This window comes from Cygnus olor, chromosome 3 (assembly GCF_009769625.2).
Source record: "Cygnus olor isolate bCygOlo1 chromosome 3, bCygOlo1.pri.v2, whole genome shotgun sequence".
NCBI classification, from domain to species: domain Eukaryota; kingdom Metazoa; phylum Chordata; class Aves; order Anseriformes; family Anatidae; genus Cygnus; species Cygnus olor.
In genome coordinates this window covers 38,928,087-38,950,850 of record NC_049171.1, presented here as the reverse complement: position 1 = coordinate 38,950,850, position 22,764 = coordinate 38,928,087, and the positions used below count along the sequence as shown (strand labels likewise).

Below are 22,764 nucleotides of genomic sequence, written 5' to 3'. Positions count from 1 at the left end.
AGTGGGTAAAGAAGATTACCTAGCAACAGCTCTGCCCTTTTCGATGCTTGAACAAACTACTGCAGAGAGAAGAATGGAAAATAATTAAGTGGGTTGTGTTTCAGGACAAAATGCCTCGTCTTTTCAGTCTGCCCGCTCCCTTTGTGGTAATCAAAGTTTGCATCTAACATGCAAACAATCAAAACAGGCTTCCTATTTTAAACCAGCATACCCTTATGCGTAACCAGGATTATGTCCATACTGTTCATACTTATTTGAGACCCTCTATCTCTGTGTCATTGTTCGGTAATTTATGTGTAATAAAGCATTTTAGATCTATTCATGACTCTCCGCTGTGGTGTACAAAAGTTTCCTGGCACGTTTTTCTGATTCTCCACGTTAGAGTATTTGTACAGGTAGAGCTTTATTCACAGTCCACTGAAACTGGTAAAAGTCTTTCACTTAACTTTAGAAAGCTTAGAATGTGTCCCATAGTGGGTCTCTGCCAAAACATCCAATTATAGTCAAAAATAAAATGCTGAACTCATTTTAGCACATCTAACTCTAGATACGTGGAAGGCTATGTGGAGATTTTTCTCCCCAAAGGGATTTTTGAAAAGCAGTTTCTGAATAGCAGAAGTAGATAAAGGAATTCACAAAATGACTTTTCAGAGAAGAGTTAGGATTTCTAAGTAAAAGCCTACATCTTTTCAGTGCATAAAGATTGTTTATCCAACCCCCAAAACTTCAAACTACTGGAACATACAGTGAACCTCAGAGGTCCAGGAAACTAATTTCAGGGAAGGGCAGCCATCTTCATACCTCCTTCCCTTTCCCAATGACCTTAATGTGAGTAACCCCTAGAAGTCCACCTGGACAATGACAGTTTCATACCCATATTGATTAAAGGTTTGAGTATGAGGGTAGTGGGTTTATTTGCGTTAATCTTAATTACATGCAGAAGGCAAAACCAGCAGTGGAAACAAGTGACATGGATTTCAACTGTGGGTGTATGGACAACAAGGGAGCATGGCTACGAAGTTCTCCAAGGGAAAGCCCATTCCATAATGTCTATCGTAAATGATTACAGTGTGATGTAGCCTAAGCTGGTGAGAATGTGGAAAAGAGTGTTTCTAGGGACCTCGAAATGTGCGTGAAATGAAAAATTTCTGTTCTTTTCTCTAAGGAATGCTCGGAAGAGGCAAATTTACAACCTATACAATGTCCTTGGCTAAAATGACATTTACCAACTTACTCTGAAGGTTCCTGAGAACAAGGATGCTGCATATGTATATACTAGGATATTCCTCTTGCTGTGTACTTGGTTTTGAGTGAAGCTCTTGCAGGGAAGAAGTAGGATGTGTTCTTGTAAAGCTTGTTCCACAATGAATACTGACAGAAAGAAAAGCTATTTTCATAAGGGCAATGTTTGAGCATCTGATTTTCTCTGTATGTTTGCATACATATATTTTGCCATAATTTAATTTGTATACCATAAAAAAAAAAAAGAAGCCCATGTGGCTGCTAGGCTAATCGCTTTGCTTTACTTCTTTCCTTTGTCTTTGGCCAGTTTCTTGGGGCATTTTCTGGACTGCAAACACCTCATGATAGAGACTGTGGCCTTCATTTATATTTGTACATTACATTGCATATTTTGTATATTACAGGCATATAAATATAAGTCTGCAGGTATTTTCTCACATACTGTATTATAGCTTATACGTGTGTTACTCTTCACAGGCTTTATATTCACATATATCCATAGTATACATATCCATAGGCTCAAACTTAGGATGCAGAATGTCAGAGAGTGCCTAAGGGTAATAATCTTTACTTTGTGTGACTGATCACATGAGAAAAATATTTCTACCAGTATAGCAAACCAGAATTTGATCATCACGTATGCAGGTTTGTAGGCTGAAAGACTGAGCCTCTCTCAGCTATTTCGGGCTGTAGAGGAGTGATAACCCTCCAGCAGTTACTGACTGCTCTTAGTCTGCCTCCCACACTATCCAGGGCCTCAGTTACGCAGTTTTAACCACAGCCTCCGCTCAGGGCAGGATTTTTACTGAGGTGTCCATATTCAGACAGTACAGAAACTAGAAAGTGTAGCAACCGTTTTACTTTGTGGAATCTAGTCACTCACCACATCATCTCCAAAGAGTCATGACATGCTTTCCACCTACTTAAAATAGAGTTTTTTCTCTCATATTATGTCATGCTTTTCCCTACTGTGAGTTATTTTCCACCATGAAATTTTAGCTGGTTGATTACTTTATCCATACTCAAAGCACAGTCTTACTGGATGACTTGATTTTATGCAACGGACCAGATCTTCTTGAATGGTTCATCCAGATATTTTTCAAAGTGTAGTTTTCCGCTGAAAATTATTCCTCACAGCTCGCGCAAGTTATGCCACAGGTGTCTAGGTCAAACCAGAAAAACACTAGGGAGATGTCCCAGTCCTCCAGGAATAACAGGTGTCTTGCTCACGAGCCTGTTGTGCAGCTGCTTACCTCTGTATATCAAGCACACGGTCATTTCAGTTGCAGAGGAACAGTAGGAAGAGGAAGACATTTTGTATTTTGGACCTGCATGTCACTGTGTGAAGTCACATACCTTAGAGGCTGGAGCTGAAAACACCATCTTCGTGAATGAAACCCTGAAGGGAAATTTAAGGTTTATATAAAGACTTTACATAAAGCTGCTTATATTGCATCCATTAGTCGTGCAGTTTTATTACTGTTACACAAAGGAGGGTGTAGTCTATATTCTACTAAATGTCTGGTTTGTCTTCTGGGTGAATTTCTATTAAGAAGTGTATCATAATCTTGCACTAGGGAACGACTCTAGAACTTGATTTGGCTGTTTTCATGCTGTTTCCTGTTTATTTTGGACAGGAGAAGTAACTGTACTTTTAACTTACATCATTTTAAGTCTTTGAGGTTGTGGTGCCCCCTAATGTCTTGAAGACTAAAGACTCTTAATTTTATTGCTGAGTTCTCAAAGCTCTCCATAGGAAGAACACTGTAAATGTTCTCAAATATCTCAGAGCACTTAACACTATGCTTGAACATCCCTTTTTGTTATTTTATGCACACAAGGAATAAAATAGTTTCTGTTTGACATCTTATTTTCGTTCTCAAACTGGGAAAAAAAATTGTCTCAGAAGTTAGGTTCTTCATTATTTGTTGACACCAAATAAGCGGGCATGATTTACAAAAATGCTGAGCTCCTAGCATTTTCTTTTGATTTTTTATAAGAGTTGGTGCATACTCAGCATGTTTTAATGTAGGTGTGTGTGGTAAGTTCTTTAATACGTATGTAGGTGTGTATTAAGTTTTGCAATAAGCATAAGCAACCCCAATATTAACTTTCACTTAAATGTAAAAGTATGGTTTCGTTGTACTGTTTTTTTTTTTTTCTTCTGATGCTATTAGAGTCTAAGTGCTATTGGAATAAAACATGACCACAGTATCAAAGAAGTTAAAATATTTATTCAGATTCAAACAGTGCTCACCCCTCCCCAAAAAAAGCTTCATGCATGCTGAAAGTCATAAAGGAACATTGTAATTAGTCATACATGTTGTCACAAGTCAGTCTGCTATGAACAGAAAAAAACAACAAGCAAGGAATGTATTAACTGAATCAGTAAATTAAATATAAAAATACAATTTGCTCTGTTACAATAATTATATAATAGCTTACTAGTTTATGACATCAAGTTTCTTTTCAGGTGAAGACCTGTACCATGAAGTGGAAAAATAATCCTGTGTGAATCACCTTTGCCTGCAGAGTTAGCATCTTTCACAATTACTTTCACTGAAATAAAACCTGTTGTAGTCTCAGTTCAGTAAATATGTATTTTTTTAAATAAAAAGAATATTTATTTACTGATAGAGTCAGAAATGTCTCTTTCAAATAATATCTTGAGGGAAGGTTTCATTTTCTTATTACATTCATTATTACTTTACAAGCTCATGGAAGATAATACTATACTGAAACAGAACAGTAATAGGGTTGTTGACATATCAGTATAGCACACTATGTGTTCTCCCTTCAGGCAAAATACCTTGGTGGTCCACTTTGCTCAGAACAGGAATGATGTACCTAAATTAGCTAGTTAGTTACAATATTAATATATTACATTAAAAGGGTAAGATTATTCACCAGAAACAATTTGGATTAAATATTCAGTTTGTAATTAGGAAAAAGATTTAAAGTGTGCTTTTTCATGTTTCTTTTTTGTTTGTTTGTTTTGTTTTTTGTTTGGTTGTTTTTTTTTAATCTTTTTTCTCAACTCATGGGAGAACAAAAACGCAGCTCTCCACTACCAGAAACAGTGCAGCTGAACTAAAATCAGAGGAGTCAACAAAGCCATGGTACAAGGGATGAACCTCATCCCAGAAAAATCACTTTGACCATAGTGTCTGCTCTGCCAGGAAAAGGATTTAAATTGGTGAGCAGACACCAGGGTGAAGTTACAGGTATTTGAATGCCTCTAGATAAAAGAGGATTGGTATACAGAGAAGCGCTGAGGGAATGTTATATCACAGACTATTAAAACACTCACAAGTTGTTTTTCTTTCAAAGCAATCCTTGGAAGAACTACTACATTCACCTGTTTTTCCTGTTCAAACACACTAAGTGCAGGCTGTTGAAAGCCACAAGGAATATCTAGGAACTCGGTGCCCTCTGCTGGTACATCAGGTAAAAGTGTTCTTGACTATAAAGTCAAGCAGGAAAGTATGGCTGTTCACAAATAAAGCTATTGATGAAACACACAAACTATCAACCTATGCCTGCGTAAATTGTTTCAGAGTGTCTAAGATTGCAAAGTCCAGTGTAAACTACATATGCAGAATATGTAAGATGAGTCCATCCATGAGCAGTAAGTAACCTGCCATTTCAGGTCACAGTTATATGATATTTCCTGTTAAAATCTAGATAAAAACCACCATTCCCATGTAAACACCAAATGAAAACAGAACACAAGTCATCATGCTAAATACTGTCTGTGACACCATTTTGTTGGAAAAGATGGAAACAACCTTCTCTCTCTTCAAGAAACACCTTTCTCATTCTCAAACAGGCATCACAGTCATTGTTCTTGCTGCATGATGTGGAGCAAGATGGTATGTGGCAAACAAAGGTCACAGCTCAGGAGAAGCTCTCTAGCGTGGTGAAGGTACTCAGCTGAATCACAGAATCACAGAATTGTAGTCGTTGGAAGGGATCTCAAGAGATCATCGGGTCCAACCCCAAATGGCTACTTGCATTATGCTGTTTGCCAGAGGGATGCCCTAAACCCTGCTCAGCCAACTCAGAACCCGCAGGAGGTTAAATGGTGAGTGCTGTCTGGTGAAGGTCATTTTAGCTGTATGCCTCATTTTAACTCTCTACCTCATATTTAAAATTTCAAATATTTTATTTGCCTTGTGCACTGCTAAATAAAAAACATGTACATATACTCCCAGTTTAACTATACATCTCTACATGAAAGTAGTTTTGCTCTCTGCAGCTGTTAAACGTTTTAAAAAACGTATCAGAACCTTACGACTAAATGATGAGAATAGATTATTGCTCATTCATGAGATATTTTTGTACTGCTCTGCACCTCTGAAAATGGTTTCGTTCCTAATTTTGCCGTACTGGTGACGGTACTGTACCGTTCCTCTTACTGTACTGAAATCAGAAACTGGGACACTTGTGGTTGCTCTTGGCTTCTTGAACGCTCCCTGCACTCGTTTCACTTTCTGTTCCGGCTGGTCTCTGGCACCACCTGGTGTCTGACTGTTGCTTTTTTTATAGAGGGAAAATCAACATCTTATTTCAAACATCATACAGTATCCTTTTAATGGAAGTGCGTTGAACAGTTAAGGAAGATAATAGAAATAAATTGTTTTTCAGTGTAGCAAGACTGTTTCAATTCTGACAAGAATGATAAGATTAATATATAATAACCTTAGATGTCAAAATTCAGAAACTTGTAACATAGCATGAGAACCTAGTGACTCTGATAGGCAAACTAATTCACTGATACCTCAATTACTCAACTCAACTCAAGCGAGAGTTTGTAAATTAGCCTTAGTGAGAGGATATTCTAGGGAAGAAACTACATCTAATAAAATCTAGAGTACTAAAATGCAGCAGGAAACATGGCCACTGTATGAAGTACTGAAATGTAATTAACTGGAAAATAAGCTATGCTTCACTGAAACCACCTTAAATGGCTTTTTTTTGTTTGTTTGGTTGTTTTTTTTTCAGGTAAACACGGGATGTAAGCAGACTGCTTTATGGCCATGGGGAGTTTTTGCTGGTGTTTGTGCAGAAACATAGCTTTCGTTATGTGAACCTACTCGCAGGCCTAATCTTTCTGGCTGTGCCTGAAGGCCTGGTACAGAGGCACCTCTCATTTCCCCAATCCTCCAGCTGCGTGCCAGCTCAGGACATTTCCTGGCCCGATGCGTCCTACTTTGGCAACCCTCATTTCCCTTCTCTTCCAGCGACGTGCCCAGCCTCCCCTAAAGCCCACGCAAGCCTTTCTGCACGCACGACAGCCTTTGCCGACGCTCCAGCTCGTGTTGCACGAGCCGTGCCCACACATTTCCAGGCGAGCTGCTGTGGGCTGTTCCTCGCTGTCCCCACAGCCCCGCTGGAGGAGCTGGGGCTGGTTTATGACATCCTCTCTGTGTGGGCTGATCCTGGCCATGTCAGTGATCCTGGCCATGTCTCCCATCCTGGCCATGTCTCCTTCCCGGGCCGAGCAGCCCTGGGCTGGCCACTGGGCACAACACGTCCCTCACTCTCCACAGGGAACCTCCAGTCCCAATGTGTTTTTTTTATTATTATTTTTGGAGCTAAGGGAGACCAGTATTGTCTATTTATTATCATTTTTGGAGTTAAGGGTGACCAGTACGTCTTTTATTATTTTTTTTTTGGAGTTAAGGGAGACCGATATGCCTTTTTATTATTATAATTTTTGGAGCTAAGGGAGACTGGTATGTATTTTATGATTATTTTTGGAGTTAAGGGAGACTGCTACACCTTTTCATCATCATTTTTTGGAGCTAAGGGAGACCGACACGCCTTTTTCTTATTATTTTTGGACTTAAGGCAGACCGATACATCTCTTTATTATCATGTGTGGAGCGAAGGCAGACCGACGTGTGTTTTTATTACTACTTTTGGGGGCAGACCAAGCCCGGCCAGCCCTCAGGACGGCCTGCGGAGCCTAGCGGGGACCTCGGGGCCCCTCGCCGCGGTACCCGCGGATCGGCAGCACCGGGGCCGGTCCCGCCGGGCCCCGCTCCGCCACCCCCGGCCCCGCCACCCCCGGAAGCGGAAGCGGCGGCGGAGCCGAGGCGGGGCCGGCTCTGAATGAAGGCGCCGCGGGCCAGGGGCCGGGGGCGCCGCTGAGCGCCGAGGGGCCGCGGCCCGCGCCCACCTGCCCTGCCCTGCCCTCCCCCTCCGCCCCCTGTTCCCCGTCCCCCGTCCCGGTGGCGGCCCGGGCCCCGCCATGTCCTACAACAAGATCCCGCCGCGCTGGCTCCACTGCCCCAGGAGGGGGCAGCCCGTGGCAGGTGAGCGCCCGGCCCGGCCCCGGGGCGGCCGTGCGGCGGCGGCGGCCCCCTCCTCGCCCGGCCCGGCCCCCCCCCCGGTCTTTATGGGAGTCTCCCCCCGGCCCCTCGCCCTCTGGCCCGGCCGGGGAGCTTGGTCCCGGGGCCTCGTGGGCCTCGGCGAGCCCCCGCCGGGCCGGGGACGGAGCCTCACGGCGGGTCCCCTCGGGGAGGCCGGGAGCCTTGACGAGGGGGTGGAAGGGGATGAGCTGAAAGGTCCCTTCCACCCCAAAAGCTTTTGGGAGAGCCCGCTGTCACACTCAGGCCTGGCTTCCAGATTCCTCCTCCCTCTCCGTGAGGAAGGGGTGCTTACCGGGGGTGACCCCGCAGCTGTGGGGTGGCCGCCTGTGCCGCACCCCATAGCTGCACGCTCATCCTCAGTGGGGTCTGGCAGTGGTCGCTGTGGCTGGAGGTTTGCTGGGTGCCCGGCTGTGCTGGTGGCAGGAGCTGGGTGCCGTCTACAGACATGCTTTTTGGTGGGGAGTGATCCCCCAGACTGGCTCGGGTGAACTTTTCCCCCTGCTGCCTAGTTTGAGGTAGAGCGAACAGACACTGCTCTGCTCAGTTCTCTTACGGTTGCTGCCTTTCTAAGGTAGACAGTTCAACAACCCATTTTTTCCCTGTGCTTTCGCAGTTCTTACTCCTCCATCTTCCTATCCGTGACGACTTAAAGGTGCTTTTCCAACACGCAGCGTTTACTGCTCCGCATACTGTTCTAGATGGCGGTGTGCTATGATTTGGGTAACGTTACAGTTCCAGCCTTCTCTGTCCCACATTTCTGCATCGTCTTTTTTGGCTGCAGTTGGTTGTGGAGCAGCAGGCATTGACGGCTGCTTACAGATTTATCTAAAACCTGGTCAGACATCTCAGTAGGCTTAGTCTTGCTGGGAATATGCGTTACTTGGCATTTATCAGTATTTTAATTCCTCATCTCGTGGGTTACTGTTTTCCCTCAAGTTCTTCGTATTTCTCTGAGCTTGACTTTATTAAATAACAGTACTATCTTCTTATCTCCCTTATCTCCCTTTTTTTTTTTCCTGATTGCTGGCAAATGTATTGCTTTTTATCTAGTAATAAATTTGATAGTGTAAATTGTTAACCTTTGACCATGACAAAAATAGACTAACGAATCTTTATTCTTCTCAGCAAGTTCTTGATCTCTGGAAGTTGTCGGTTTTGTTTGTTTCTTAAGCCATGGCTGCTCCAAAAAAATGACATCCATTAAGTCAGAATGTGGTTCATCAGCATGTCATCTGCTGTGCAATGACTGCTTGTGTCTTTGCTTATTGAGTAGCTGCAGGGTAACTTTCCTATTCACTGTGATCATACACAAAAAATTACTGCACACGCACACACACACAAAAGTTCATTTCTTTGGCTGCTTTATTCCAATACGTTCTTATATTAGTTCACTTAATTTTTAGTGTTTTTTTGTGCGTACAACTTAATCAAAAGTCGTAATACACCATCAGTCTTCTCTCCTCTTTTGTTACTCTACGTTCAAACACATCTTACTATTTTAGTGATACATAAACAACAACAATGAATTTAAAAATTGTCTGCCAGATGTTTTATATTCCAGTTTTAATTAGCATTTCAAACAAATTTGTAAGCATCTGTGCATGGCTTCCCATTTGACAGTATAGTAGTTATAATGTTGCTAAGCAAGGTTTGTCTGGCTTCTGTGGACCTAATATTCATCAAGTGTTTGATCATGACCCTCTTGTCTTACGATTGTGGCATCTGTAATTTCGAGGTGACCTCAAATACAAGAACTAGTGAGGTCTGGAGCTCTTCTGCTGTCCCAGATGGGGTTATGAAGAAAGGCTGAGAGACCTGGGTCTGTTCAGCCTGGAGAAAAGAAGACTGAGAGGGGATCTCATCAATGTTTATAAATATCTTAAGTGTGGGAGACAGAGGGATTTGGCCAACCTCTTTTCAGTGGTTTGTGGGGACAGGACAAGGGGCAGTGGCCACAAGATGGATCCCAGGAAGTTCCGCACCAACATGCGAAAGAACTTCTTCATGGTGAGGGTGAAGGAGCACTGGAACAGGCTGCCCAGGGAGGTTGCGGAGTCTCCTTCTCTGGAGATATTCAAGGCCCGTCTGGACGCCTACCTGGGCAGCCTGCTCTAGGGAACCTGCTTTGGCAGGGGGGTTGGACCCGATGATCTCTGGAGGTCCCTTCCAACCCCTTCGATTCTGTGATTCATTTAGGTTCATTCTGAATGAAGTGAGTGGATCTATGTCTCCCTCTGTCCAGTTTACTTCTTTAAGTATTGGTGTTCTGTTGCCACTGATTTTATGGAACATTTTCACATTGTACTGTATTGTGGTAGCAGCTCAGTCACACACTTGACAAAAAGCTTTCTCTGAACTCGTAGAACTGAAGTTGTTGGGTTGCTTCAGCCTTGGCATCTCTGTCTTTGCAGGTGCCTATCTTGTATGGCCCCCCAAAGTCAGGTCTGTTTTCTCTCTGCCACACAGAGTGCGAGCAAGATATTGAGGAAGAGACGTGAGAAATGTCTCAGCAATGTCTTGCAGTCAGCTGTTGGTTCCTATTAGTTGCACGCAGAACTGACAGTTATTATTAAAAACATCTCTATTGCATGTGGAGATAACACCTCTGCTTCAGAAAGCTGCTTGTAGTTTGAGGGAGTAATTTGCTGATGGGTTGTGGTTGTTGTTGTTGTTTTATATTCTTTCCTAGGCATCTGTTATTGGCCTGATTTGGCGATGAGATACTAAGTGTAGCGGGTGCTTTGACCCACTGTAGCTGTTCTTAAGGCAGAAGACTCTTACTTTTTTTTTTATTGCAGATTTTACTGACTATTTCATCTTACTGAAGTTCCCCTTGCTGAACCTTGGTCAATTTCCATTGTGTTTAACCTTCCCAATCAATGTTCAATCTAAACATAACCGTGGTCGTAAATTATTCGTAGCTCCTGCCACATATTGAATTAATAGCTTCATGTCACAAAAAATTAGGCTACGTTACGGGTAGCTTTTTCACTGGCATGCTCTAGATAAAACCTTTAAGAAAAGATGAAAAATATGTCTAAATTTGAACGTGTACTTAGGAAATTTGAAGTCTTAAGTTTTTCACTTTGATTTCTCTAAGAGTTATCCACTTGATGTCTGTACAGTATGTTTGACATACAGACGCTTACATTTAGAATTTTTACCTGTTTTTAATCCTAAAGAAATACTAATCTTCCGTCTTTTACACAGGCAGCTCTGATTGGGAGAATGGTTTTTAATATCCACTTTCCACAACTATTTGCCAAATCTGAAACTAATTGTGGTAGTAGGTGATAAGGTAGTCAGGCTTCTGGTAATGTTCTGAAGTTTGAGAATTCAGTCAAGGAATTACAATTATTATTATAATTATTATTAATTTAGTTTAGTTACACTAATGATTTTGGGTGCTGTGATGTCCATGTAAGATACCACCTTGCTACTGTCAGTTCATCTTGTTCAACATAAAGAATTGCCTATTTAATTTTCAAAGCCTTATGCAGGAAGGCTGAAGTAGTGTTGAAGTAATAACTGTTCGCAACTCTTCTTTAGCATGAACTGTATGTCAGATCTGTAGCAGAAACTGTAGCTACTGCCTTATTTATAGTTCCCATATTACTAGGAAAGTTTAGAGTTTTTTCCTTGCATTAGAGCTTAGATTTTCTGTAGCTTAATGACACTGAGAGGGGCTTATCTGTACGCTAGGAAGGAGGATTTTCAAGGTTCTGTACAAAGATCAAAAAATACCAAATTTGCATGTTAAGATAGTTTGGTTTTCTGTCACTGGAAGAATATTGTATGAGTTCGTATTGAAGATCAATTCTACAGGTGTAGCAGTAACAATTTAGAAAAAAAAAAACAAGAAAATAGCAGAAGTGTAAATTCTGAAGACAGTGCTTGCTTCAAAGGTAGAATGTAAGTCTGTATTGCTGAGAGCTGTGATTGTTTTAAAAAACAAAACCAAAAAAACCCCACAACCCAAAGCCCTTGCTTTCATAGAGCAGGATGTGCTGCTAGTGGAATGGAAAGGCAGAGGGAAGTACGGTAATGAGAGGGATTTTTCTGATAGTCCAATGAGTTGAAGAGGCTGTAAATTTATTACCATCTAATGTGTATGTTGACTGTGTGAATGACTTTTCCTGAAGCTCTCTGCAGGTTGAAGTGGTCTTGGACAAGCGTGACAGTAAGGGTGTTTCTTGCGTGGCTGGACAGCGTCAGAAATGAGCTAGCAAGTTGTGTGGAGCTCCGCAGTTTCCTTTCTGTATCTGCCCATCTTCTCATTTTTGATGACTCTTTCCTAAAAAGCTAGATGCTTATATGAAAATACATGAGATGTTCTGATAGAATTTAAGGCTACAGAGATCTCTATGGATATGTTGCATAAAGGAAAAGCTCTCAGCAGACACTTGCGTGTCCGTGCAGTGAGAATGGGATGCATTCTTCCATTTTTACAAAGATCAGTGAGCGTTTCTCGCAAAACTTGCATTCTAGCTGAATGCAGTGGGTGTATTAGTGTCTTTTCATTCCTTGTGGTTTCGGTTTGCTGAGAGTGGGAGGATTTTTTTTCCTTTTTTAATGAGGAAATGTTCTGTCTTGATGAGAAAACAGTATTTTCTTGAGTGCTTCAGAAAAATTGCTTGGCGTTAGGGTTAGCTGTGCTGGGTGAATACCCAAGGATATGAAACTGCAAGTTCAAATGGGTCGTTACTCTGCGTTGCACAGCTGAACAGGTGCCTGAAACGGTATGGAAAAGTGTTCCCTAGTGAGTTCAAAAAGTTGAGTGGGTATTTGTGTTTCTAAATAGGGAAAGCTTTTAAAATGTTTCTAAATTTTTCTTATTTTTTTAATTGTAGTTATATAGAGAGTGAATTGTCTTTCTTTAATCTGGGAAATAGGTGGATTGATTGCTGTCAGAAGGACTTTAAAATATATTTCCACAAGCTCAGGATCTAGTGGCGCATTCTTTCCTAGAAAGACTTGTCTGGGGTTCTTCCTGCATTAAAAAGCCTCTGTGCTGGTCTTCTGTGCGATACAATTACACGCTTGCGTTTGCCCTGTTTTTAGAAAGGCTGCGTTTTTGAAACAGTTCTATTAAATAAAGGAGAGAAAGGATGAAAATTCTGGGGCAATAATTTGTTTCGCACTTCCCACGTGCAGAAAATGCTGAGGTTCCCCCAGCTTTGCTCCCTGCCTGTGTCACTCCCCTGGCTGCAGCTGGGCAGCTACGCCAGGCCCTTTTCTTTCCATGAATTTAAGGCCTTTTTCTGCAGCTTGCCACTGTGTGGGGTCCTGGGTACTGCAGCAGGAGGTAGGTGCGCTGCTGTCTTGGGCTCCCCGGGAAGAGCCATGCCCACAGCTCGCAGGGGTCCCACCAAGAAGCACCGGAGACCTTCTTGGAGGTTATTTGGGATCTTCTGCGGTAGACCTGATGGATGGAAGAAAGAAAGCAGTGTTAAATAAATCTTGGGTTTTTAGGGACTGGTGGCAGTGATCCATAAGTACTAATTCCCGTCAAGTTTTGGTCAGTTTTGTGGTGTACACGGAGCCTGAGCCACACACAGGCATTGTGTTTGGGAGGGAGAACTGCGCCCTGCTGTAGCACAGCAGCGGGACTCTCCCGACAAGCCTTAGGGAGCACGTTGGACAGATCTGTGGTGCACAGCTCTTCTGGGCCAACCGCGTTGCTTTGCAGCAACCTTCACCATCTTTTATGCTTGCAGGTGCTCCAAGCTGCAGTTCACGTGGTTGGGTAACAAACTGGCATTTAACATTGTTTTTCCATGTATTTAACTCTGATGAGTTTAAATTTTGTTTGTTCTCTTGCGTGCTCTAGCTCTGCAGCCTAAATCACACTTAAAAACTAGCTAAAACGTTTAAAATACCACTTTTTGGTGTTCTGACTTGTTTCCTTCTAAACTTATTTGCACATTCAGAGAATTTGTAGCAAAGAAAAATTCCAATTGAACTGTTGTCGATACTCTTCCTGCAGTTGTTTTTCATTGTAGATGAACCTCTAAAACTGCTTTGAAATCACAAAGTTGTAAGTGATCTTATACATGAGTATACATAAAATGCTGCAAAATTTGATTGTGTTTCATAGGGAAGTTTTTACCTTTGAAGACAATGTTAGGACCAAGATACGATGATCAGGTTGCTGAAGAAAATCGTTTTCACCCAAGCATGTTGTCCAACTATTTAAAGAGCCTGAAGGTAAAGTGAAATTTTCTATTAATTGAAATGTTACTGTTGTTGTTAATACTTACTCAGACGTTGCTTTTCAGGTTTAAGAAAAATGTTGTTGATGGCTTCCTTTGGGACACGTACAGAAAAATTATTTTTAAAAAAAAAATCATTTTTTTCTCTGCAACCCCTTAGTTTCAGAAATACTTTCTTATTATAGGCAAGAACTGTACAAAATTCTCCAGCTCATTTGCTGTGTTACCAGCAAGAAACTCACTTTTTTTTCCTGTTACTACTCTCACACCTTGGTTAGATGTCATTGTCAAAATTTAGATAATTTGTAGTTTTACAGATGACTCTTGTGTATGGGTATGTTAGACTGCAATTTTGCTTATATGAGTGAAAACATTTAAAAATGAAAGGCAAATTTCATAGAACATGGGTTCGTTGTCTCTGTTCAGCCCACTTCTGTCTGCCTCCTTCAACTGGGATGTTGTTCTGCATGACTGCACAGTTTTGACAAGAAAGGTGGGAACAGGGCCTTTCCAACCTTTCGTGTAATGTAGAGGTCTGTGCAGTGCTGTGCATAGTTGGGTGCATCTGGAGATGGGATTTTGAACGTCCCGGGCAAAGAAAGGCACGTAACCTTGTTCTTCTAATCCGTTTATTAAACTCTTACATAGAAGGTGGGCACTACTTGCTTTGGCTGTGCAGTTTATAAAGCTAAGCATGGTAGTGACATTTTTCATTTATTTTTTCTGTTGATCTAAGATTAATTCTGAATTTGTTTAACAACTGGAGCTTAAGCATCAAGAGTCAGATGACTAAAATGTGGGAAATTCCATTTTGTGAATCTTATTTGGGTTTAGGCATAGGGTAGATGCTAAGGTACTCGGTGTAGCAGTGATAGAGGTACCAGTGGGCGAATGCGAAGCACGTGTGCCTGAGCTGGTAGGACTTTTCTTGTTTGAATGCTTGGGTCTATGTGTCTAAATTCCATTTGGGTTTCTCTTTTTCGTAATATACATTTTTTGACTCTGATCAGCTTTAATGGCCATTCCTAGAAGTTTTCCAAAAGCAATCTTATTCATGGTTTAAAGTAATTTAAAATTCTGTATGTCTTTTAAAATTGTAGAGAACTTCACAGACTTGCTCAGAATTTCTGAGTATTTGCTTGCTAGTGATTTGTCACCAAAAAAATAAACCACGGTGAGCCTTCATAGTCTTTCCATGAGGCGTATCAGTCAGTTGTTTTGCAATGCTACAAATTTATGAAGTCTTAGTGACGTTAAATGGTTAGTCTAATAGTGCAGGTATCAGCTTGTGGTTCTCTGCTAATGTATTGCTCATTTTGTTTAGTAAGCAGAATGTATAATTTCTCTCAAACTCCATAGTTTCATAAAATCTATTAAACAATTTTTGATTTGCCAAGATAGGCCATGTGTTACCAGAGAGCTGCATTCCTAGAACAGCAATTTACCAACAGTCTGGCAACATGAGATGAGCGTGCAATTGAGGAGACCTAGAAAAAAGTGGATTTTCCCAAGTGAAAAGTAACTCACTGGGCATGGTTGTCACCACTTTATTTCACTATGTTAAATGCTCATACTTAGCCAAATGAGTCACTTCTGAAACCCTGGTGTTACTTAGGTCCGTACAATTTATCTGCCGAAGTAGAGATTTCAGCAGAAGCTTTGACATCTGGATTTTGGTGGTGGTGAGGTATTGCTGTTAGCGCAGATATTTGAAGGTATGGGTTCAGCATTTAAGACAACATCTGTCTGAGAGGTGGAACTTCGCCTGAACAGCTTCCTGTGCAGTTGCTGAAAATCTGAATGTTAGACACAGATTTGGTAAGGGACGGCAACTCCTTTTTTCTTAAAATTGCTAATACTGACACAGTATCTTAATGATCTTATTAAAAAATACTGGAGGAGCAATTGGTGACAACGTGAATAATTTCTTTTTCTTTCTTAAGTTAGGTAAGTTAGTAATATTTATGCTTTATAAAAGTTCATTTTATTTCTGTCACAAGGAGCTACGGCATTACTTAACTCAAACGAATTCCAATTTGGAAAACTAATTACTGGTTTTCAGCCACGTTATTGGTTTAACAGATAAATTCAGTCACTGAGTTAAACTACTTTACTCAAATAAAAAATAGGAAAAAAGTCCAGGGAGTGGAGAGAATTCACTGCATTGTAGTATTGCTCTCACCCTCCTGGGGAGGATGTTTTCAAGTTCCAGCGTCTAATGAGAAACTTCTGGGGTCATGCAAGGGGAACGTAGCTAAGCCTGTTTATTTGCTCAGCAGCAGAAGAGCGCATGCATAAGGCATTAGTAGCTTGAGATAGCTGGTATGTGAGAAGGTGAGAAGGAGAAGGCTTTTGTAACAGTAGGAGGATGTGGAGAGACTGGCCAAAATAAGTAAGAAGACTGTGATGCTATTGTATGTAAAAGGTGATGATTTCAAGCTATAGGTGAGCTTTTTCTTCTATTCACTCGTCTTTTACAATTACAAGCAAGAAAAATATCTAGTTAAATTGTGTTGCAATGCAGTAAGATTTTATTGTTGCAACAGTCCTTGTAAGAAATATATATGTGCTTTAAAGAGAAGTTGCTCAACAGTTTGAAGTTATTCTTTCTTCCAAAACTGTGTCATTTGATGATGGACTGAAGGATGATTCATACCAAACGCTGGATGGAAAAATAGTGTTTTTTTTTTCCAGTGGGTAACTGTCTATTTTACTTTGGTAGTCCTTCAAAAATCGTCTCCTATTAAGAACTTTCTAGGAGCAAACCTATGTTGTGATGCCAGGGTTCGGGAGCAGAGCAAAGGACCTGCGTGATGAATGTCCGTCTTTGCAGTAGGTGAGAACTGTGGTCCATCAGACCAAGTGCAAGCACAGTGTAACTCCAGTTCAGTGACTGAAGTGTTTCGATTCGTGTAGGACCAGTGTGTCTTCAGATGGATTTTGGAGTCTCATAATTGTATACTTTGATTTCAGGCCTTACGCTCTACATTCCACTTCAGAGTTTTGACTAAATTGTACCAGATGCCTGTGTGGTTTACTGCTCCATAAAAAACATGAGGAACGCAGTCACTTCACAGGATCTTCACTTACAAATAATTTGTAATAACTGTAGAGGAATAGTTGGCCAGGAGTCCTGTAGTTCTGAATTTCCTCCTTAACAGACGCTTTCCTTTGTGTCATCCTCCTGTTCAAATTAAATGCAACATCCCCAAAATTAAATGCAAACATTTAATGCAACATTAAATGCAACTTGGGGACAGTTTGGGTCTGAAGAGCATTGTAGCATTCTCCTGGGTTCTGTAGGTCAGTCAGGAGACAGAAGTCTGTACATGAATACGTTTAAAAGAGTAATTTCTAAAAGTTGAAGGAAAAACTTGAGTATCCTTTGAGCTTAAGTGCTTTGATATGAAATTAATTTTTGAACTTTCTTGCATCTCAGTGACAACTCTTCATTGCGGGAGGAGTTTGGGGAAGTTTGGAAGCTTCTGGTGGGAGCATTTGAAACCGCTGGTGGGAAACAGTGGGATTGGGAATTGGCTTTGAGTTTTCAATAGTACTGTAGAACTGTATCTTTTGGACGAGAAGATGTTAAACTATATTTCACAAATTACTTATACTTTTTCTTGTAGCTCTCTGTTACAACTTGCAATATTAAATGGTGTTACCTTTTAATTTATCTTCATGATTTTATTAATCAGCTCGTTTTCCTAACAACTCTTTTTCCATATATGCAGACTACCGATTGATATAGCATTTTATTCAAGAGTGATTTGCATTTTGGAGTGTCTTTTTTTCTTACGACGGTGGAACTGAATGCAAGTCCTTCACTTTAAGTGAAAATATAATTTGAACCTTACTTTGAAAATATTTTGTTCCCTTTAGCTGAGGATATCTTGGAAGCATTATACCTAACCTCGTATTTTAGATAAAAAAAAAAAAAAATAGTTTATTATACCTAACCTCGTATTTTAGATAAAATAATAGTTTGTCAAACTTTAGCTATGCAGTTGGGCCAGAGGACATTTAGGGGGCCGTTTACGTGGCTTCATAGTGTAGAGCTCTGGGGACAACACAGCTGATTCTTTTACCAGCCTTTTTGTCAACTTCAGCCACACTCCGGATAGGATTCAGAGCACAAAAGACACTCACTGTACTTCCCTTCAGGCAGGGCATGCTACGGGAAGGCGCTGTGGGGATTCCCTACGTAGAGCCATTGCTTGTGTAGAACAGTAGAAAAATACCTAAATAGTTTTCATCTATCTCATTTTAAATGTACTTTTCGCCCTTTTATGTTTCGCTTTTCTTTCCTAGCGTGTTGTCCTGTATGTTCACCTGGAAGTACTGGTGTGGGAATGCGCCGCTGTACTCCAAACAATTGTTTTTAACTGGTTTAACTCAGTGTTGTGGTGTTATGAGCCTAGAGCATAGCACCTGGAAATCTTGCATGGTCTTACTTGTCAATTAAGTAATCTCTGAGATGATTGCGAAATGCTGTTGAAAGTGGAGGTGGAGGAAAGTAATCATTAAACTAATTGCCTTTTGTATACTTCCTACAAAATTAATCACTGGATAATATACTGTCAGTCCATATGTTTAGCAGCTCCATTGACACTAAATACTTGAAATTTCAGATGATAAAACATTGTTTGCAGGTGTACTGCTACTGATGTAGCTCATATTTCTGCAAAACAGTCTCAGTAAACCATTCTGGATAAAACACAAGTTGAATTTGAGAAAGAAGGAGGAATTTAGAACTGATGTAGACATTAGAGTACATATACTTAGTGCTGCTGACATAACACTATGACACATAAATATAAAAATATGGAAATACATCTTAAGAACTTCGAATACCACACATGACTACCTCTGTAGAGAATTGGAAATTTGCCTCAGGGGGTCTACTGATTTACATACACGGGTGAATCTGCTGTGTCTGAACTGTATTGCAGTTAAAATTGGAATTTATCTTCTCTGAATTGTCTGGAAGCAGTGTTTCTAAGTTGTAATTTCTCTAGCTGCAGTTCTAAATTATTAGCAGTCTGTTCACCTTCAGGTAAATAAAAACGGATCAGAACCCTGTTCATAAATGTGAGTTGGAGTTTTAAACGTATTGAAGACATGGTGTTCTTTTATGTTTCTGCATGTGTAACATGCTTCAGTGATAACGTATTTTTTAGTGCACTGTTGATGTCTCTCTTTAAAAAGACAAGACTATAGAACGAGGATTTTGCTAAAAGACTCCTTGTAAAATGGCTTTTGAATAGACATCTGACCTCATGGTGAGGATCCTACCTGAAGGCATGACATTTTGCTTTTTGACCAAAAGCAATTACTTGTACGTATAAAGTAGGAAACCAGGAATCCTTTCAGCACACAGGTGTACTAGTAAGCTGTTTTTGTGCAGTAACGAGGAGATTTATGCTTGACAGAAGTTTTGCGTGGATCAATGATGAAATTCCATAGAATGGAGAAGGCTAACATCGAGTCAGCAGATTGCCATGCAACTTTTTTATTTTCCCGTTCTGTTTCTCTGCGACTTCCTATGTCCATGACTTAAAGGCAAACGTTTCCCCAGAACCTGGAATAAAATCTTTTCCACTCTTGTATTAAGAAATCTTATGAAATTTGAAGAGTTTAATTTCCCTTGTTAGCTTAAGTGAGGAATCAGTAGGATGCTGATGAGCTGTGTGTAGGATGCCACCTGTTGGAATTTCTGCTCTTCATCTTGCTTTTTTAAACACATTAACTTCTATAAGGCTGCTGTAAAAGAGCTATTTTACAGCTGCAAAATCAAACTCATGCAGAAGGGGACATGTTAGAGCAGAGTGGACAAGGTAACCTTAATTCAGGTATGTCCCAAAGTCTGTAATGGTTAAAACTACAACCTTACTTAACCAGCAGCATCTTTAAAGATTTCATTTTTTTTAATGTCTCAGCTGTGAATAAAATATTTCTAGGCATTTAAGGGATTTTTGTTTTAAACTTGAAACAGTGTTGTTTTGCATTCGAACAGATGGGTAAATTAAGATAAGTTTTTTCTAAGAGGGTACTTCTATGTAAGTCTCAGTAGGTAATTTTTCTTATTCTTTTCTTATTCCCACTGTTTAAAGTTTTATGTAAAGTGTAAGAGCGCCTGTTTCAGCTTTATGCCTTTTAACATGTTTAAATACTTCTTTAAGATATACTTTTTTGCTGTTAGCAGATTTTTCTTATTTGGAGATATTGGTGGGGAAACAAATTGAGGTTTTTTGAATTCATGACTGATGCTAATTCAGACACAAGGTTTCACAAATTAAAAATGACTGTGGTGGTAGAATGAAGTTTATATAGTTCTTCTGGAACACAGTATTGGAGAAATTTGAAGCTTGGAACAGCCTGCTACTATTTTCAATTTGGATGTTATTAACCAATTCATATTTATTCATTAATATTTGGACCAAATATATGCAACAACTTTATTTTTATTTTTTAGGTTAAAATGGGTTTGCTGGTGGACTTGACCAACACTACTAGATTCTATGATAGGAATGATATAGAGAAAGAGGGAATTAAATATATAAAGCTCCAGTGTAAAGGGTAAGTTGTCTTCACTCTTTTAATATTAAGTTTTTAACTGGAAAGATCACACTGAAGTAATTACTCTTCCCCCCCCCTTAACACTCACCCCTCCCTTTTTCCAAAACTTTCTCCTAACCCATGTGTTCCCATGTTTATCAGGCACGGTGAGTGTCCTACACCTGAGAATACAGAAACATTTATCCGTGTATGTGAACACTTCAGTGATAAGAATCCCTCAGAGCTTATAGGTATGCCTTCTTTTATCTGTTTTCATTAGTTTTTGCTGTTACTTTATATAAGCCAAAGAATTTCTGCAGTACAGTGTTTATGTTTTTATATATAAATTTGATTTTTTTAACTTGAATAAACTACTACTTTTTACAGAAACCAGTACTTATCTTTATAAGTCAGTTTGAATGCAGCTATTGACCTTATGCAGCAAATACCCAGGCTTAATTAAGAACTGTCTACAAACACAAAATACCTGCAGTATGTTTTTGAAACTTCTGCTGATACAGATGAAGGTTATGCATTGCCTGATTTGTTGTTTTAGCATTCGATGGTCTGGCTTCCTTTAAGTTGTATTTGGTAACTGAATTATCAGATGTTCTTTAACAAATTTCTCAAAACAGCTGATTATTTGCTAGAAATTGATAGTAAACATTAGGCTAACTGTTTCTGTAGTATACTGTCTCATAGTAATTATTCAAATGTCGTAAGGCTGACTTTTTTCAGAGCAGAAAAAGTTCTCAAGTGAATTTTAGTTCTACTAAGAGCACTTTATTCTGATTTCTGGTAAGCACATTAATATTAAACTCTATCTGCAAACTACCAGAGACAAGAAATTACTGTGCAGCTTAGTTTCCACATTCAGAATGGGTTTTGTCCTTGGGCATCTTTGATGATAATTCTGCAACCTGACTGAAAAAGAGTGTCTGTATGACTTAAAAGCACATAGAACAGTTGTTTGTGTAGGTGTCATTGATGAGAGCTTGGTAAACTAAGCTAGTATGCTCACACAGTTTAGGATTCATACGGAATCTTGGAATAGTGGAGGTTGGAAGGGACCTCTGGAAACCATCCAGCCTATCACACCACCTCAGAGCAGGCTCAGCTGAAGCAGGTTGCTTAGGACTGTGTTTCTTTAGGTGTTGACAGTCCCCAAGGTTGAGGACTCCACGACACCTTCTGGCATCCTTTTCCAGTGTTTAATCACCCTTAAAATAAAAAAAGTCTTGGTTTTTTTGTCCTTACATTTGAACAAAATTTCTTGTATTTCAATCTGTGTCCATTGCTTCTTGACCTGTCACTGGATACCACAGAGAATCTTACTTTTATCAATGCTGAGACATTTAATCGAAACACGTTATTAAGTTCTTCACATAATTTCCTTTTAGATAGTTTCTTATTTCAGTATTCCTCATGGAATGAAGTTTTAATTTGAGACCTCTGTTTTCTTCCCTGAACTGTAGCACAAGTATGTGATATGAAAAACCGCTAAATGAGAGCGAGTGGGATCAGCTATTGGCAGTATTGCAGAAAATGAAATATCGTTATGGGTCAGCAATTTATATGTAATATGGATAGCATTGTGATATGCATGAAATAGCAGACCCATTTAACTGCTATTTAAACTTTTAAAATGCCGCTTTTAGTGTTGAGTCATTAACTTTTGGACTTACATGAATTTTGGAATGTTCTTACACTATTTAGAGTATTTTTTTTTTTCTTGACTCTTAATTGACTTTTTTCCATAGAAATGAATCAATGCCTTGAATAAGCTCTTGACCTGTAGTTTAGGCTTTTGTAGCGAAAGTGAAATGTTGGGATATTCCATTTCCCTTCCATTAGTTACAGAAAGGTTATTTCTGGTTCTGGAAACTTCTTTCTTCTTCTGAAAGAGCATCCGAGGGATTGGTGTGGAGGATGTTTTTATCAGGAGGGAAAGGAGTCTGCAAGAGTGATAGTACTGCACCCTGTGCGACCGTTCCTTTCCAAGCCATTGGTCTCATTGCTGAAATGCTTCTTATCTTTGTCATGTGTACAAAATTATTGACTTAACCTTTTTGGTAGCAGTAACAGCTGCAGGGTTTATTGATAGCAATTGTGTGCCATTTCATTGCTAGCGTTAAGATTAGACATGAAAAGAGCCTGAAATGTGAATGATAAGTGATCAACATTTTCTATTCAGCTAGTACTCTATAGGATGGAAGCTTTATTTGTGCAACTTGAAGGACTGCAGTATGCCTGCCAACTTCAAGGAAACAAAACACAAAGATTTTGCTTAAGCAGAAAACAAAGGAGAAATGATTGCTGGGAACAAATTCTATAAGGAAGCTAAAATTAATTTCATTTGATGCAAGTTACGGTTT

The 22,764-nt window shown here is 40.0% G+C and overlaps 1 protein-coding gene and 1 pseudogene across 4 annotated transcripts in view; one reads left to right on the top strand and one right to left on the bottom strand.

Annotated features, from left to right (window-relative positions):
- Nucleotides 1-4,284: 4,284 nt before the first annotated feature.
- On the bottom strand, nucleotides 4,285-4,430 carry LOC121068845 (annotated as a pseudogene).
- Nucleotides 4,431-7,328: 2,898 nt separating this feature from the next.
- Nucleotides 7,329-22,764, top strand: part of RNGTT (RNA guanylyltransferase and 5'-phosphatase) — a 187,675-nt gene continuing 172,239 nt past the window's right edge. Inside the window, exons 1-4 of one of the 4 annotated variants that reach the window (XM_040551729.1) lie at nucleotides 7,329-7,562; nucleotides 13,717-13,826; nucleotides 20,307-20,410; nucleotides 20,552-20,640. In XM_040551729.1, the coding sequence (XP_040407663.1) occupies nucleotides 7,499-7,562; nucleotides 13,717-13,826; nucleotides 20,307-20,410; nucleotides 20,552-20,640 (367 nt within the window). In that variant the 5' untranslated portion in view covers nucleotides 7,329-7,498. Of the gene's footprint in view, nucleotides 7,563-8,825; nucleotides 8,900-13,716; nucleotides 13,827-15,528; nucleotides 15,650-20,306; nucleotides 20,411-20,551; nucleotides 20,641-22,764 lie in introns of those variants that run through there. The other 3 variants (XM_040551732.1, XM_040551730.1, XM_040551731.1) reach the window with 3 other exon arrangements.